General features: G+C 42.3%; 1 protein-coding gene across 1 annotated transcript in view; it reads left to right on the plus strand.

Annotated features, from left to right (window-relative positions):
• LOC133417787 (probable JmjC domain-containing histone demethylation protein 2C) overlaps positions 1-16,575 on the plus strand; it is a 109,773-nt gene that overhangs the window by 38,809 nt on the left and 54,389 nt on the right. Inside the window, 1 exon segment of the mRNA XM_061705892.1 lies at positions 12,171-12,356. Within this exon segment, the coding sequence (XP_061561876.1) occupies positions 12,171-12,356 (186 nt within the window).

Here is a 16,575-nt window from a genome sequence, read left to right on the forward strand (position 1 = left end):
TGTGGACATAAGGTTTCTTTATACTCGGCAACCGCGCTGACATCACTGCGGCTGTCCCACGCGCAGTTTGCCTTTGCACTCGAGCCCAACCCACGCGTAGGTTTTCTCCGGGTACTCCGGTTTCCTCCCACATCCCCAAAAACATGAATGGTAGGTTAATTGAAGACTCTAAATTGCCCGTAGGTGTAAATGTGAGTGCAAATGGCCCTGCGATTGGCTGGCAACCAGTTCAGGGTGTACCCCGCCTCCTGCCCGATGATAGCTGGGATGGGCTCCAGCGCGCCCGCAACCCTTGTGAGGATGGGCGGCTGGATGGATGAATGGATGGATGGATGGATGGATAATGTTGCAGCTAAACGTTAAATATAGCATTGTTAAAATCATTATTTGAGACTTGTTTTATCACGTCAAATGGTTTTTATATGTGCAAGTTTTAACTTGACGTCCTGTTTTAAGCTTGCAGCCTTTTATTTTGAAGGGTACGATCTCAGCATTTTGGCACGAAAGTAACATCACACGGCGCCGGGGATTTTTAAATGTATTTATTTATTTTTAATGGATCACACCATATGCTATAAAACACCGATTCCTTTCCTTACCCACCGATGAGGCACAAGGTTAGTGTTTGTGATACGTTTCTGTGATTTTTGTTTTTGTTTGTTTGTTTTTTTTCCCCCCAATTCATTGTGATGTAAAGTTGCTACGGTGATATTTTAGCTCAATGTTAAAAACATCTCAATTTCATCTCTTGTACTATGGTGTTTCTCTGTAATGCCTGAGATACCAGAGACCATACACCCAAATTCTTGTGGCCATCCATGCCAGGGACTGACTTGCTCTTGGAGTCTCACTCAAATATAGAGCTCTTCTTTGTTCGCCACATCGACTTTAGAGCTCATTTTCGGTGTGGAAAATTAAAGACTCACCTCAGTCATCTGAGCTCTCCCTTTTCCTTGCACTGGGATTTTTCTTACGCTCCCACTTGTTCACTCTTTGAGCCGCCCATGCACTTACTGGCACACAGACGCTCGAGTCTTGGTGGAGTTACATCAATGTGGAGTAGAACCCAGACCTCTTCTGTTTCCCATGTTGCCCTCATCCAGCGGCGCAGGGTCTTCATGCGATGGTAAATGGTAATCTGAGCCTCCCATGTGTGAAATATGGTATGTATAAGAGCACTGGTGGCCCGGGGGCCAGATCCGGCCCGCCACATCATTTTATGTGGCCCGCGAAAACAAATCAAAATTGCTCATTGTGTTCTGGTGTAATACCATTGAGCTATTTGGAATCAGTCACTGATGGTGTAGTGGTACACTCGCCTGACTTTGGGGCAGGCGGCGTGGGTTCAGTTCCCACTCAGTGACGGTGTGAATGTGAGTGCGAATGGTTGTCCGTGTCTATGTGTGCCCTGCGACCGACTGGCGACCAGTTCAGGGCGTAGTCCGCCTTTCGCCCGAAGTCAGCCGGGATAGGCTCCAGCGTCCCGCGACCCAAACCACGATAAGCGGTGTTGAAAATGGATGGATGGATGGATGGATATTAATAGAGGTAATAGAGGATGGAAACTTGACTGGAACTGCACTGGACTAGAATGGACCCATTTTGACGACGAAAAAAAAAAAAAATCACATTTGGTATTCGAACATTGAAAGTATTGGCGTTTAAACAAAACAGACCATCTGAGCTCGCTGCTCATTCCACTTCGATATTTACCTCATGAGTTGTAGTTTGCATGTGCTCGGCATAGGAGTGTAACTGAAACCTATTGTAAAGAACTGCTTGCAAGACTGTGTAATGTGTTTGGAATGAAAATGATTGGCGCTGGGGGTAAGAGTTTATTGCTGCCTCTCTTTCGGGAAATGATTCATTGTTTGATTCGTTCCATGTTCATACTGTATTAGAAAAGACGTTTTTCGAAAATAAATGAAGAATAATAATCAGTTCTTGAGTAAAACCATCACAACTTTTGGTAGCAGTTTGGACAACAATTTAAAATGTTTAGGTGTTACTTTAGTTTACATGCATTTTTAAAGGCAATACAGTAAGTTGACCATCTTGCGCTAAAACGATAAGAACTGATGAATAAGGAGGGTCATGTTCCAAATGCACTTCACTCGCCTCATGATTTGTACTTTAAATTTAACGTAAATGTTCACGTTAAAGTAAGATCAAACCAATGCAATTTACATTTCACAATAGTTAACAACAGAGCAAGTCCAGCTCTATGGATACTATTATTTTTGACTGGATTTCGATCATGCACTGTAAATGTACTGAACTGGAGACGGACTGGATTTTCCTTTGCAGCTGCTGGCCTAGATTCCACTCCACAATTGTCTTGTTGCAACTCTGCTATTAATAGAACTTTATTATCACGAGAGAGAGAGAGAGAGCAATGGCAAATTAAAAGAGAGAAAAAGAGGTAGACAAGGTCTTGATTGTTGACTTCTCGAATTCCAAATGTGTGCCATGCAGTTGCCTCAGGAAATTATATTCCCACAAAACCCCATATTTGATGGCAGGGATTAACTGTAGATCCTGTTATTGAACACACTTTTGCTGTAGCGATTGAGTGCGTAAATGTGTGTTGAAATCTTCAAACCACTTAAAAAAAACAAAAACAAAGTTTCAAATCCTTTTTCTCAATGAAATGGGGTGTTCAAGTACTCCTTTTCATGGAAATGTCAACATATTTATGAGACCATTCAAATTGCAAATCACGCACAAATCATGAACCCAAATTACAAATCAGAACATACAAACTAAACAGTCATTCCTAATGATTAGACCTATGAACGAAATATTCCCCCTCAATTTGTCTCGTGCGCTCTTGGAGTGAATAGTCTCCAGAGAAGATCGTGAGTGAGTGAGTGACTGTCATCAACTGTGAGCAGCGTTAATGAGTTGTTATTTTGTATGTATTATTTTTAATAAGATGGGGAAAATCTCATAGCCGGGAGACGTTCCGCGATATACTAATTGGTGTCAGGCCACATGGTCACTACACCTACTGGAAGTGAAAATAAAGGACAAATATATATATATATATATATATTGCGGTCCCTCCTTTGTGGATAAAAGAGCTTAAGTCAGAAGAAACATGGGGTCCAACTCCGGCTTGATTAAGAACAATGTAAAATTGGCTACGGGAACTTGAGCTACGCTATACTGTATATTGCAGACCAAAAGCATCCACACACACTTCTATTGGATTGTTTTGACTATTTTCTGTATAGTGGAGCTCAAGTTCCAGATTGCTGCTTCCATGTTGTTCTTTTGTACACAGAAAACGAGTGAACCCAAAAGTGTCTTCTGCTTGCATATAAATATTGACTGAAACTACTCCAACAAATACTTGATCATTAATTGACAATAGAACTGTACTCCTCTGGTGATGCAATTCAATTAAAATGATGTTTTCTGGTCGTTGCTAGGAATGTTCTTTCATGAAGTAAGATTTTTTGATTTGGTACTTCCTGATTACATGCTCGGAGTATACTTGGCGGTAACTTGGCAAAACTGCATTGGGAAAAGCCTCAAATGGATGTGGAAAACAGGGAAAACCATTTCAGCATGAAATGGTTTGGACGTGCATGTTTTAGCCAGTATTTTCCCAAGAATGTGTCTGAAACAACACCCGTGCTATTTTGGGATGTGCCTTTTCCTTCCCTCTTTTCCTCTCACCTCTCCCTCTTCTCTCTTGGGCTCACACATCCTCCGTATGAGGAGATGAAGAGGGGGCGGGGGGGAGGTTCACATCACTGTGCTGAAGGCTGTTTACGTTGCCTCTCTCAATCTCGTGTTTATCCCTCCCCTGTCTACCAAACCTTTTCTGTCTTCCTCTTCTCTCCTCTATTTGCTCACTCTTCCACTCCCACTGATATGACCTTGTAGGATAGGGAATGTCTCTTTACGCTGTCATTGACTATTACTTCAGCTCATGTGCTCTCTCTCTCTCTCTCTCTCTCTGTCTCTCTCTCTCTCTCTCTCTCTCTCTCTCTCTCTCTCTCTCTCTGCCCGAAATTATTTACAAACCGGTGAACCTTCACAACGGCTACTCTATTCCCCTCTGTCCTCTTCCGTGTTGTAGCCTTAACCGGTCCAGTGCCTTCCAGACTTCACCACTTGGTCCTGTTTAATTAAATGAAAGTGTAAGGCACCCACGAATGGTGGATTTAAAATTCACTAATTGAACGCACATTGCTGCACAGTGCAAAGCCTTGCCAGTGCTCTCAAAATTATTCATAGGCACTGTTTAAGCATGAATTTAATTAACCATTATTTCATCTCCGTTTGCTTATATGGAGTCAGAGTTTTTTTTTTTTTAAATAAATATTGCCAATAACAATAAGTGCATATGGATTAAAAGAAATGACAGACTCTGAATCCCTATTCACTTCCAATTCCAAATCAAATCCTTACTCCTTGTACGACTCCGAAATAAAGACGTGTCCTTGCTCAACAAATGAAAAATCCAATTTGATTATTTGAAAAAAATGGTTGGATGGATGAAAACTATCTATGGAACCAGATAGAGAGTATGTGCCGCGTTTTGGCTGCCACGTTTTGGCTCCCACTTTTCCCTCCGGAAACGTTTAAAATGGCTTACTTTAAAAAACATTTTTTTTTTTTTTTACCTTGGCCAAAAGTGGAACCCAGTTTTGTTTTCGTGCCTGTCACAGTGCTGTAAAATGTGTCAATCCATGCTGGCTGGGACCATCTGCCTCCTTTCTGGCCAGCTAGCTAGCTAGCCAGCTTGCTTTCATCATCTTTCCACTGTGTTGACTCCTGCACAACTTTCTCCCATTCATTCCGCCGCAGTCGCAATCTGCCATGAACATCCGTGCAGGTTTTCGTACGGCTATCAAACCCCTCTTTCCGCGGAGATCACCGTCTCGTGGCGACGGTTACGGCCATTTGCGTCCGTGATCCGTGATCATTTGCAGGAACTACTCTCGTGTACAACTGCACAGAAACTATGCACAGTAAATCAAAAGGCTAACCCCCGACTGGTGAAGTGTTAACCATTCAGTCTGGGCATGCATGAGTACAATAACAAACAAATATTAATAATGGAGGAACAGAGCACCGTTGACACTTTTATGTTTATAACACTTCTTCAGTGTACATGGACTTCGCCCTTACACTGTCCAGCAGAGTTGCATTCACATATTAAAACATATATATATATATATATATATATATATATATATATATAGACAATGGGTATCCAAAAAACAGCGTTGCTTCTAAAAATTGCCTGCAGAGTATTTCATCGTTTTTTTGCAGGTCTGCTGGAACAGGGATTCTTTTGACAATGTGGTCGTCGATGCAAACTTGTTCATAGAAAAAGCAAGAAACATATTTTTGGTGTGTGTGTTTTGTGTTCAATTAACCTGAAGGTATTGCTATAATCTTTACCATCTTCAATCTTTGTGTATTTCTTAATATGGAAGGGAAGAGGATAATCAGTTCTGCCTTACACACTGCAGCAAAATTCACCATCATTGCACGATTTTGGTTCAATGGCCTTAGGATTCCATTTACTGCCGCTGACGGCAGTTGAATTCAAATATCCATGTGTTCGTGGAGGACTGGCAATGAATGAGTTTGGCAATGTCATATCATCAGACAGTTCTTTTTATCATCCTTTGTTTCACATCTCTAGCTCCATGAGGGCATTGATCCTGCGTGCCTATCATTTGCCTCATTTGTTTGCGGTCATTCCACTCTGAGGCTAAGACGGGCTGCTTGACATCTACAAGTTGCTCATAGTTTGACCCCTCTACATTTACAGTGCAGTGATGTATGAGCTGCCCATCACTCGCGACTGCAGAGGAGCTTTTTTTTTGGGCTGGTTTGCACTTGCAGCAACTCACCGCCAATGAACAGAATACGCAAAGTATTCAGTAAACAAGATACAAAGAAGAACGTAGTCTGGTGGATGTATAGAAAGAAAGCAATGTTACTACCTCTGTATGTTAACTACAAGATAAAGTGAAAGAAAAATACAATCCGATTTCTCGAAATTTCGAAAAGTTATACAATGAAACTGTGACAGGGCAACTGTAGTGACACTTCATTACACCATCGCACACAAGAAAGCTTGCCGGACGCCAGCTGTCTCTGTCGCTGCCCGACTGCAGTTCATCATCCATTTTTTTGCAGAGAATATTCTGCTTTATGCTGAATGTCACCTGACTAAACCCAGAAAATAGGTTAGCGGACTTCCTATGATAACTACAGGCTGGTGACTGGATGGTTTGAACCCGAACTTGGTAGAATATTTTTTTTTTTTTTTTATTGCTGGCGACTTCAGACAAAAGTTAAACACATCATTTATTTATTTATACATACTTATATGATATGGCATTTTGGATTTTGCTATTATCTGGTGTTGTGTGTGTGTGGACGAAAAAAATTACTTCATTCCATTTTGGAATTGACGATCCGCCACACACTCGTGTTGTGCAGAAACACAAATCTGTTGCATGTTTTGAATATCAATATCAAGCAACTTTAATGTAAGATGAGAGGCATTTATTTGACCATGTTGCTTGAACTTGTCTCGGAAGAGGACGCATGCCAAACCACACAGCAATTCGCGACAATTGCTCGCTGAAATGTGCACGTTTTAATTGCCCTTCATGACCGTAGTCTTGGCGAGCAGATAGCGTTTCGCAACATCTAACAGATTGCTGAAGAGACGACCACAACCTGAAATTATATTGATCATATCAAATGCCTGGCAGTGTTCCCTTCTTCTTTGTTCTCTCTTTCCGTTGTACCTGCTCACTGTGGATGGAAAATGCATGTTTGTGTGTGTGTGTGTGTGTGTGTGTGTGTGTGTGTCAAGCGATTGCTTGCTTCTGCCTCCAGTTACTATAGCAACAGACAGTTTTGTCATTCTCGTCGCATGTATGTTTTCGAGCTCGATACAATGTGTTTGGGCGCCTATACGTTGGACTGCGCATGTGGACCGACCATAGTAGACACGCTGGTTAGAACACAAAAGGGTCATTCGCTTGGTTACTTGCCGATTGCGATTCGCTTATAAAGACAGCAGGACGTGAGTCACTAATGTGTGTGTCAGACAGTACCGTGTGTGCGTGCGTGGGTGGGTGTGCATGTCCACACATTTGGTAAGGTCATTTATTTTGACTCAGAATACATTGTTTTTATTATTCATACCATGCTGGACATTGAAAGCCATGAAGTGACTGTCAGCCAGCAAATTACTCTTAAGTTACTGTTGGTAACTGAGATGCATTTGCTGTTTTCGTTGAATGGATCTTTTTTTTGGGGGGGGGCATTAATTATACAGTATATTAAAAGTTGTTGTTATGATCAGTTTTACCAGTGGTTGCTTGATTCGAGTATTTCTTCAGTACAGCGGCGCCTTGAGGTACGAGTTAAATTCATTCTGTGATCACGCTCGTAACACAAAACAATTTATTTTAAACAACCTTTTCACATTGAAATCAATGGAAATGCCATTGATTTGTTCCAGCCTGCGCCACTAAAACAAGGAAAAATGTTGCAACGTGTATTTTTTATGAGGAAAAATAACGCTCCATAATATTGTACTTAATTAAAAACATGCAAGAATGACATAATTAAATAGAATTTAAAAAGAAATCCAAAGTGCCTCAATTGAATAACCATGATGCTGCGCCTTCTAATGTGCCTGCCTGCCTTGGCCACCGGGGGGCAGTATAAGATAGACAGATATACTGTTCATTGAAACATCTAACTCCTCTCAGCTCATCAGTATGGCACTTACTGTATATTAGTCGTTGCTTGCAGAGGTTAAAGGATATGACCGTGTACTGTTATATCGTTTGCCTACATGTGTTGCTGCACCGTTTGTGTTCAACCCTTCATTTCAAAGGTTAAGGCTATAGCGCGCAACATTAATGCTATTTCGTGTTATTAAGGTAGGGCAACGAAAGGCTAAGCTATGTCTTCTTTTCCTTTCGGCTTGTCCCACAGCGCGTCATCCTTTTCCATCTGAGCCCATCTCCTGCATCCTCCTCTCGAACACCAACTGCCCTCACGTCTTCCCTCACGACATCCATCAACCTTCTCTTTGGTCTTCCTCTCGCTCTCTTGCCTGGCAGCTCCGTCCTCATCATCCTCCTGCCAATATACTCACTATTTCACCTCTGGACGTGTCCAAACCATTGAAGTCTGCTCTCTCCAACTTTGTCTCCAAAACATCGAACCTCGGCCGTCCCTCTGATGAGCTTATTTCTAATTTGATCCGACCCGGTCACTCCAAGAGCGAACCTCGACGTCTTCATTTCCGCCACCTCCAGCTCTGCTTCCTGTTGTCTCTTCAGTGCCACTGTCTCTACTCCGTACATCATGGCTGGCCTCACCACTGTTTTATAAACTTTGCCCTTCTTCCGAGCGGAGACTCTTCTGTCACATAACACACCTCACACCTTCCTCCACCCGTTCCAACCTGCTTGGACCCGTTTCTTCACATCCTGACCACACACTCACCATTGCTCTGGACGGTTGACCCCGAGTATTTCAAGTCCTCCACCCTTGCTGTAGCCTATCCCAGCTATCATCGGGCAGGAGGCGGGGCACACCCCTGAACTGGTTGCCAGCCAATCGCAGGGCACATACAAAACAAACAACCATTCGCACTCACATTCACACCTACGGGCAATTTAGAGTCACCAATTAACCTAGCATGCATGCTTTTGGGATGTGGGAGGAAACCGGAGTGCCCGGAGAAAACCCACGCAGGCACGGGGAGAACATGGAAACTCCACACAGGCGGGGCCGGGGATTGAATCCCGCTCCTCAGAACTGTGAGGCTGACGCTCTAACCAGTCGGCCACCGTGCATGTATTATCCTAACATACTTCTCTGCCACTCCAGGCTTCCGCATGCAGCGCCACAGTTCCTCTCTGGGTACTCTGTCATAGGCTTTCTCTCGATCTACAAAGACACAATGTAGCTCCTTCTGACCTTCTCTGTAGTTTTCCATCAACATCCTCAAGGCAAATAATGCATCTGTGGTACTCTTTCGAGGCATGAAACCATACTGTTGCTCGCGAATCCTCACTTCTGTCCTGAGTCTCGCCTCCACCACTCTTTCCCATAACTTCATTGTGTGGCTCATCAACTTTATTCCTCTATAGCTCCCACAGCTCTGCACCCTTGTTCTTAAAAGTGGGCACCCCCTGCAGTTTGCCTGCGGAGCAAACAGGTCTGCGGATGATGCAGTCAACACGGGACTGCACTTTATCCTTGAACACCTCGACAGCGCGGGGACCTATGCAAGGATCCTGTTCGTGTACAGAAAATGGATGGATGGATACAGTATATAGAAGAAATGAACAAGTCATGTAAATAGACACATTGCTCGGTAATCGGTAATCGTTTTTTTTAACCTGCTGATCGGCCCCAAAAATCCCGATCGTCTAAAGCCTAATTCATACATACGCTCATGCGTTCTTGTGTGCACACAGAACAGTCAAGCCACAGCCTGACAGAGAGCTGAGCAGCAGGATGTAAGCCTCTGCTGAAAATGATGTTACAATTTGTGCCAAAAGGGCAACAAACTAATAGCCACTGTTGGGAAATCCATTTCAGGGCACAATGACAGGGCGTATCGTGACAAAGAAGTCGATAACTGTATGGTAAACATGGCGCCAACAGACGTGACAGGTCATCGGGGTGAATGAGTCTCAACTCTCACTTAACTTTGGTGAGATAAAAACTTTAAGACTGAGACATCGCTGAAATGACTCGCTTGTGTGTGTGTATATATATGCTGTATACACACACACTTATATACTGTGTGTATATATATATATATATATAAAATGTGCTGCTTATGCTTGGTTTACGTTATGTACATTAGCGGGAAACGGCAGCCCCGTTTGCTCAAAGCCATTTCTTTGTCCACATTCAAGTTTTTTTGTAGCAAGACCGACAAAACCTGAACACAGAAGGGGGGGGGGGGGGGGGGAGGAGACCAAAATCCTACAGCACGCCATGTTGGTCAGTAGTAGAATGCATTGCGCTGGCCCTGTAAACTGTCACCCCCTTCACAGTCAGATTCGTGTGTGCTATGAGAGTGACTGATACTACAGAATAAAGGGAGTCATTGATCAGTATTCAGAGGAGCTGGAGATGCAGTGTGCGCTGTGCAGATTGAAAGAGTTGAAGGACAGATGCAGGTAATGACAAACAGGGAGAGGCAGCAGGAACCGTAAACAAAAGAGCAATCTGACGTAGCTGCTGTCTGCGGGCTTCAGAGTGATAAGTCGTTTGACTGGGGTAGTGTAATACAGCATGGGCGGGGGGGGGGGGGGGGGGGGTTAGTGAGGAGAGATGTATCCGGTGATCTCTGTTGCATGCTCTCTCTCTGCCTATGGATGGGAGACGTGGGGGGAGGGGCGAGATATATAGGCCCGGGAAGGAAAGAACATGGCGCGACTGTACAATGAGGAGCTGATGATGGCTTGTGCGCGCTTATAGAACTCAGAGCAAATAATACACCGGATGGCCAAAAGTATACCTGTCCGTTACACATGAAGGAACTGAAAAACAAATGATTAGACAGACAGAGAGAGTATGCTGATTTTGTTAATTGTTCCAAATAGTCAATGCCATTTACAGTGTCAACAATTACAGTATGTTTATTTCTACAATGGGGATTTTGTTGAACAAAGCCCTCACAATGACAGCAGTATTTCTTTTTTTCTTTCAAAATGACTCAAAATACAGTGTTACAAATTACAAACAGGAGAAAAAAAAATGCAACTATGTCGTAGAGAACTCTGTTCATAAACGTCTTTTTCAAGCCCAAAACATCTTGTCAGCAAAGGAACACCTCTTTGATATGAACTGAACAACTCGTTGTTCCATTGAATTTGTAAGTCCAAGGATAGTTTCTGCCTGTACTGTATTTCTTTGGAGAATGCAGTGATTTGCTCCCGGTGTTGCTTTTTAGAGGTACATTGCCATCCACACTTTCAGCATGAATGGTACCTTCACAGATGTGAAAGTTCCCCATGCCATTGGCACTAACACAGCGACATACCATCACAGATGCTGGTTTTTGAACTTTGCGGCCATAACAGTCCGGGTGGTTCTTTTCCTCTTTGGCCCGGAGGACACGACGTCCACAATTTCCAAAAACAATTTGAAATGTGGACTCGTCGGACCACAGACCACTTTTCCACTTTTCATCTGTCCGTCTTAGATGAGCTCGAGCCCAGAGAAGCCGGCGGCGTTTCTGGGTGGTGTTGATAAATGGATTTTGCTTTGCATAGTAGAGTTTTAAGTTGCACTTACAGATGTACAGCCGACCTGTATTTACTGACATTGGTTTTCTGAAGTTTTCCTGAGCCCATGTGGTGATATCCTTTACACACTGATGTCGGTTTTTGATGCAGTGTCCCCTGAGGGATCGAAGGTCACGGGCATTCAATGTTGGTTTTGGGCCTTGCCGCTTCCATGCAGTGATTTCTCCAGATTCTCTGAACCGTTTGATGATATTATGGACCGTAGATGATGAAATCTTTGCAATTGTATGTTGAGGAACATTGCCCTTAAACTCTTCGACTATTTTCCCGCGCACTTGTTCACAAAGAGGTGAACCTCGCCCCATCTTTGCTTGTGAATGACGGAGCAATTCAGGGAAGCTCCTTTTCTAGCCAATCATGGCACCCACCTGTTCCCAATGAGCCTGTTCACCTGTGGGATGTTCCAAACAGGTGTTTGATGAGCATTCCTCAACTTTCTCAGTCTTTTTTGCCAACACATTTCGGAATGTGTTGCAGCCATAAAATTCAAAGTTAATGATTATTTGCTAAAAACAATAAAGTTGATCAGTTTGAGCATTAAATACCTTGTATTTACTTCAATGATTTTAACAAATGGCTGCAATATAACAAAGAGTGAAACATTGAAGGGGGTCTGAAAACCTTCCGTACCCACTGTATATTGGATTTGTTTTTCTTCTCCAACAGTCGCCATAGTTGGTCCTTATAAATCTTCCACCCATTCTTTAGTTAGAAACCCTTTGTCTGGATTAGTGCAATTTAAGTCATGTTGCCACTAAAATACAGTATGTAGCCATTAAGGATTTCAAATCTCAGGTTTTGTTTGCGATGTTGATCTGTCTGTGTTGTGTATTGCAGGTATACGTTGAATTTGATGACCAGGAGTGGGAGAAGAGAGAGTGGGTGAAGGTCTATGATGATTTCCAGCTGTTTCTTCTTGAGCACCAGCTGGTCTGGGCCAAGAGGAAAGAAGGAGGAGCAGGTGGAAGAGTAGGTGGACTACTGCAGGGAATCAAGACTAAACACATACAGTGGCCTGCGCTGGTAAGAACTGTTTGCTATTTATAGAAATGACCCCGCCACCACAACAGTCAGCGTGATGAGCAGAGCTCCCCCTGGCTCCGCATATCAACCGCTTTAGCATATTTGCAAGCTTTGCGAAAAAGTTGTAAATTATACCCACGAGCATTTTTGTCATCATGGCGAGCAGTTGTCTTGGAAAGTGGCAGCCTTGCCGTATCACGATTTACATTTGTTCAGTGGAGCCTAGGATGTAAGATCTATTGAGGCCTGATTACCACGTTTGGTGATGTTATGCAATGTATGTTGATGTGTGTCATCTGACTTTGAGCAATAATCATGTTTTAACGAGTTTTATAGAACTCATATTTGTTTTGATTTAAGTGGGCTTTATACTTTTAAAACAGTACTCTGACATTTATAAGTCCCACTAAAACGCTGCGGATTCTCATCAGTTTCTCCTGCAATGAATGTAGTCAAGTTTCAGTATGGATAAATACTACAACAAGAATTTCAATGGGTTGTTGGTTTATTTGTAAGGAGAAGTTAAGTTAAGTTTGTCCCATTGTATCGGAACCAAACCCACCCCCTGGAATTACGTCTTTTAATTCATATTCAGTAGGGTGTACATGAGACTTTACACCGATTTTGTCGGGCTGATCGGTATCGGCTGATATTTAGCATTTTATGCTGATCGGCATTAATGTCATAATTCGCCGATCCGCTCAATGACGTCGTTGTTCGGCTCCGCAAAAGACACTTACTCCGCGTCGTCGCGTGCACAGTATATTTGAATCCAAAAGCTAGTTTATTTTTAGCCTTTTCGCATGTCTTTTGACGTCGTGCTGTAAATATCTGACGGCCAATGAAGTTATCTCCAAAAAAAAACGTCGGCGGTGTGGGACAAACAGGCAACAAGACTAAATTTGCTAACTGTATCGTACATACATATATATATTTTTAGTATATATATGTCGTATACTTGTTGATTATTGTTACAATAACGCTTTTCCTCATTGATTTAAAATGGCTGCTTTTAATGTGTAAGTGCTGTAGGGATACGACTTAATGGTCGGCCAATCAGAAGCCGTGTCGTGTATGACGTAGGGCTAGGCTAGCTCGTCTATAAAGAGCGAGACGCCGTTATTCGGTCGCGGATGCTGCCGAATAAATGTGCCTTTCGGGCTAAAGCGCAGTGGACGTGCGTTTACTCCTGGACTCGAGAGAGTTTCACCACCGCAGCGTTACAATCTGAAACGTATACGGTTCGTTACAGGCAGGATGGTCGGATAGTCGCATTTAAGCTTCCCTGCGCCAGTGTACCTAATGAGGTGGCCAAAGGGAATGAAGGAATTTAATTGTCGTTGTGAAACTCGTGTCGTAGAGATGGACTCCAGACTACACACAGTCATAGTCAAATATTTCATGACTTTTTTTAATATAGGTACATCTCAGTAAATTACAATATAGTTGAAAAGTTTTTCTTCAGTACTCATAGAGTGATTAAACACTGAAGCACTTTTCAGAGGGCAAATTCCAGCCTAATTTATACATTAAAAATCACTTTATTTCTTGAATCAATTCACCATTTCGTTTGACGTTATATTTTAGTTTCTCAATATGGGGAATTTTTTTTTTATTTGCTATGTGCCACAATCATCAAAATAATGCATATTTTAAATATGAAATACTCTGAGTGTGTGCAGTTCATCTCTATAATTTCACTTTTTGAATTTCACTTTTTGAACTACCTCATAAACGATTTACACTATTCATGTGTGAGCATGATTGACATGAACTGGTGAATGCCAGTGATGTGTGCGAGAATGTGATTGACGTGTTCACGTGAACGCATTTATGTAGTGTTGATGAGAGCAAGACGTGCGCGTATGAGAGCATTTGACTCGTGTCGATGAGAGCATTTGAGTAGTGTAAATGAGAGCATTTGAGTAGTGCAAATGAGAGCATTTGAGTAGTGCAAATGAGAGCATTTGAGTCGTGCAAATGAGAGCATTTGAGTAGTGCAAATGAGAGCATTTGAGTAGTGTAGATGAGAGCAAGACGTGTGTGTATGAGAGCATTTGACTAGTGCAAATGAGAGCATTTGAGTAGTATCAATGAGAGCATTTGAGTAGGCAATGAGAGCATTTGAGTAGTGTTAATGAGAGCAAGACTCGTGTGTGTGTGTGTGTGTGTGTATGGGAGTGTTTGAGTAGTCCTTATGAGAGCCTTTCAGTAGTTTGTGTGTGTCTGTGAACGCATTTGAATAGTTAGTGTGAGAGCTAATCCTGAATAATGTCCCGAACCGCCCCTCATACATTTACCATAGTAAAGTCACAATAACATAGTGTGTGTGTGTGTGTGTGTGCGCACATGCGTGCGTGCATGTGTCTGTGTGCGAGTACGTGCGTGCGCATGAGTGAGAGAGAGAGAGAGAGAGAGCGAGCGAGCGAGGTTACATCTCTGATCCCCAGATTACATCATTTATCTGCAAGCATTGAGCAGCGCGGGCAGTCATTAATGAAGCTCAGTGCGGATTCCCATCAATGACACAAAGTGAATCCCAATGACCAGAAAACACCCAACGGCTCAGGAGAGTCAGTAAAATCGAGGCTGGGAAGGAGTGCTGGCTTCATTTAAAAAAAAAAATTCGGCATGATTCTTTTTGACGTAATTCGGGTATATGTAGGCGTGAATCAGCCTCTCTATGAATGTAGACCCTCTTCTTCCAAAGTGGCCTTCATCTGCTGTCAGTTGGGTGTAACCAGGGTTATGCTAGTTTTGGATTTTCCATTGTAGTTCTTTTTCAGTTAGTTTTGAGAAAAGGGTTTGTTAGTTTTTCTTAGTTTGTATTTGTTCAAAAATGCTTTCTTTTAGTTTAGTTTTGATTAGTTACAGGTTTTTTTTTTTGAGGTCTTTGTCGAGTTGAGATTGGGGGGGAAAAAAAGATGACAATAAGTTTTGTGTCATAAAAATAATTAAAAAAAAGAAAATACCATTAAAAAAAAATAAAATAAAAATAAATAATTACTCTCTAACAGATGAACAATCATCCACAAATCAAATGCAGGTACTGTCTAACAGTCCACAGAATTTGAAGTGCAATAAGTGCAGTGTATAATACTGCTTGCAAGGTTAGATTATATGCATTACAACGTACAGTAAAACCATTCATGAGACACCTGCTGTAGTACAATCTTTTTAAAAATATGTTTATATGTTTAACTCCCCCCCCCCCCCCCCCCCCCCAAACAATCAAGTTGTTACTTGCATTTTTTCCTTCCCTTGTTGCTTTCAGATGTGCGACTGTTAGATCAGATAGATGGAACGTAAGCTGGCTTTTACCCTCTGTATCTCCAGTGAAAGTGCACCCAGTCTGTTTATTTGTTTATTTATCTTAAATGTGTACGAGAACGGGCGTAGGAGCAGTAATCAAATCTCACTAAATTGTTGACAGGAAATATGACACACAGTTTATTTGATCAAATTAAAATGGATGCGTGATGGTTGGCAATGTAACCGTTGATTTCAAAGAATTGCGAAGGGCACCTTGGTGGAGTAAATCAAATCCTCTTATTAACTAAATTTAAAACTAATTGCCTAATTCAACGAATTAATTTTTTTTTAGCTTTGATAAATAAATAAAATTTAGTGGCCGACTGGTTAGAGTGTCTGCCTCACAGTTCTGAGGACTGGGCCCGCCTGTGTGGAGTTTGCATGTTCTCCCCGTGCCTGGGTTTTCTCCGGGTACTCCGGTTTCCTCCCACATTCCAAAAACATGCATGGTAGGTTAATTGAAGACTCTAAATTGCCCGTAGGTGTGAATAAGCGTGCGAATGGTTGTTTGTTTATATGTGTCCTGCGATTGGCTGGCGACCAGTTCAGGGTGTGCCCCGCCTCCTGCCCGATGTTAGCTGGGATGGGCTCCAGCACTCCTGCGACCCGCGTGAGGAGAAGCGGCTCAGAAAATGGATGGATGAATAGTTATGGTTAGGTAACCAAATCGATTTGACTGTTTGTGATGAGTATCGCTGAACAAGTCGATTAAATTTGTGAAATCAATTTGAAGCTTTAGTTAATTCAACGAAGTTTTATTTAACTTTGGTAAAAAGTTGACTATACTGGCACTTGTAATTAAGTGTGTGAATTAATTAATTGCTTGTATGACTTACAATGATGTTGGCTTTGGCAGAGGAGAAAAGGCAAGAATTTTTTTTTTTTTTTTCAGACAAAAACATTTTGG

This window comes from Phycodurus eques, chromosome 19, assembly GCF_024500275.1.
Source record: "Phycodurus eques isolate BA_2022a chromosome 19, UOR_Pequ_1.1, whole genome shotgun sequence".
NCBI classification, from domain to species: domain Eukaryota; kingdom Metazoa; phylum Chordata; class Actinopteri; order Syngnathiformes; family Syngnathidae; genus Phycodurus; species Phycodurus eques.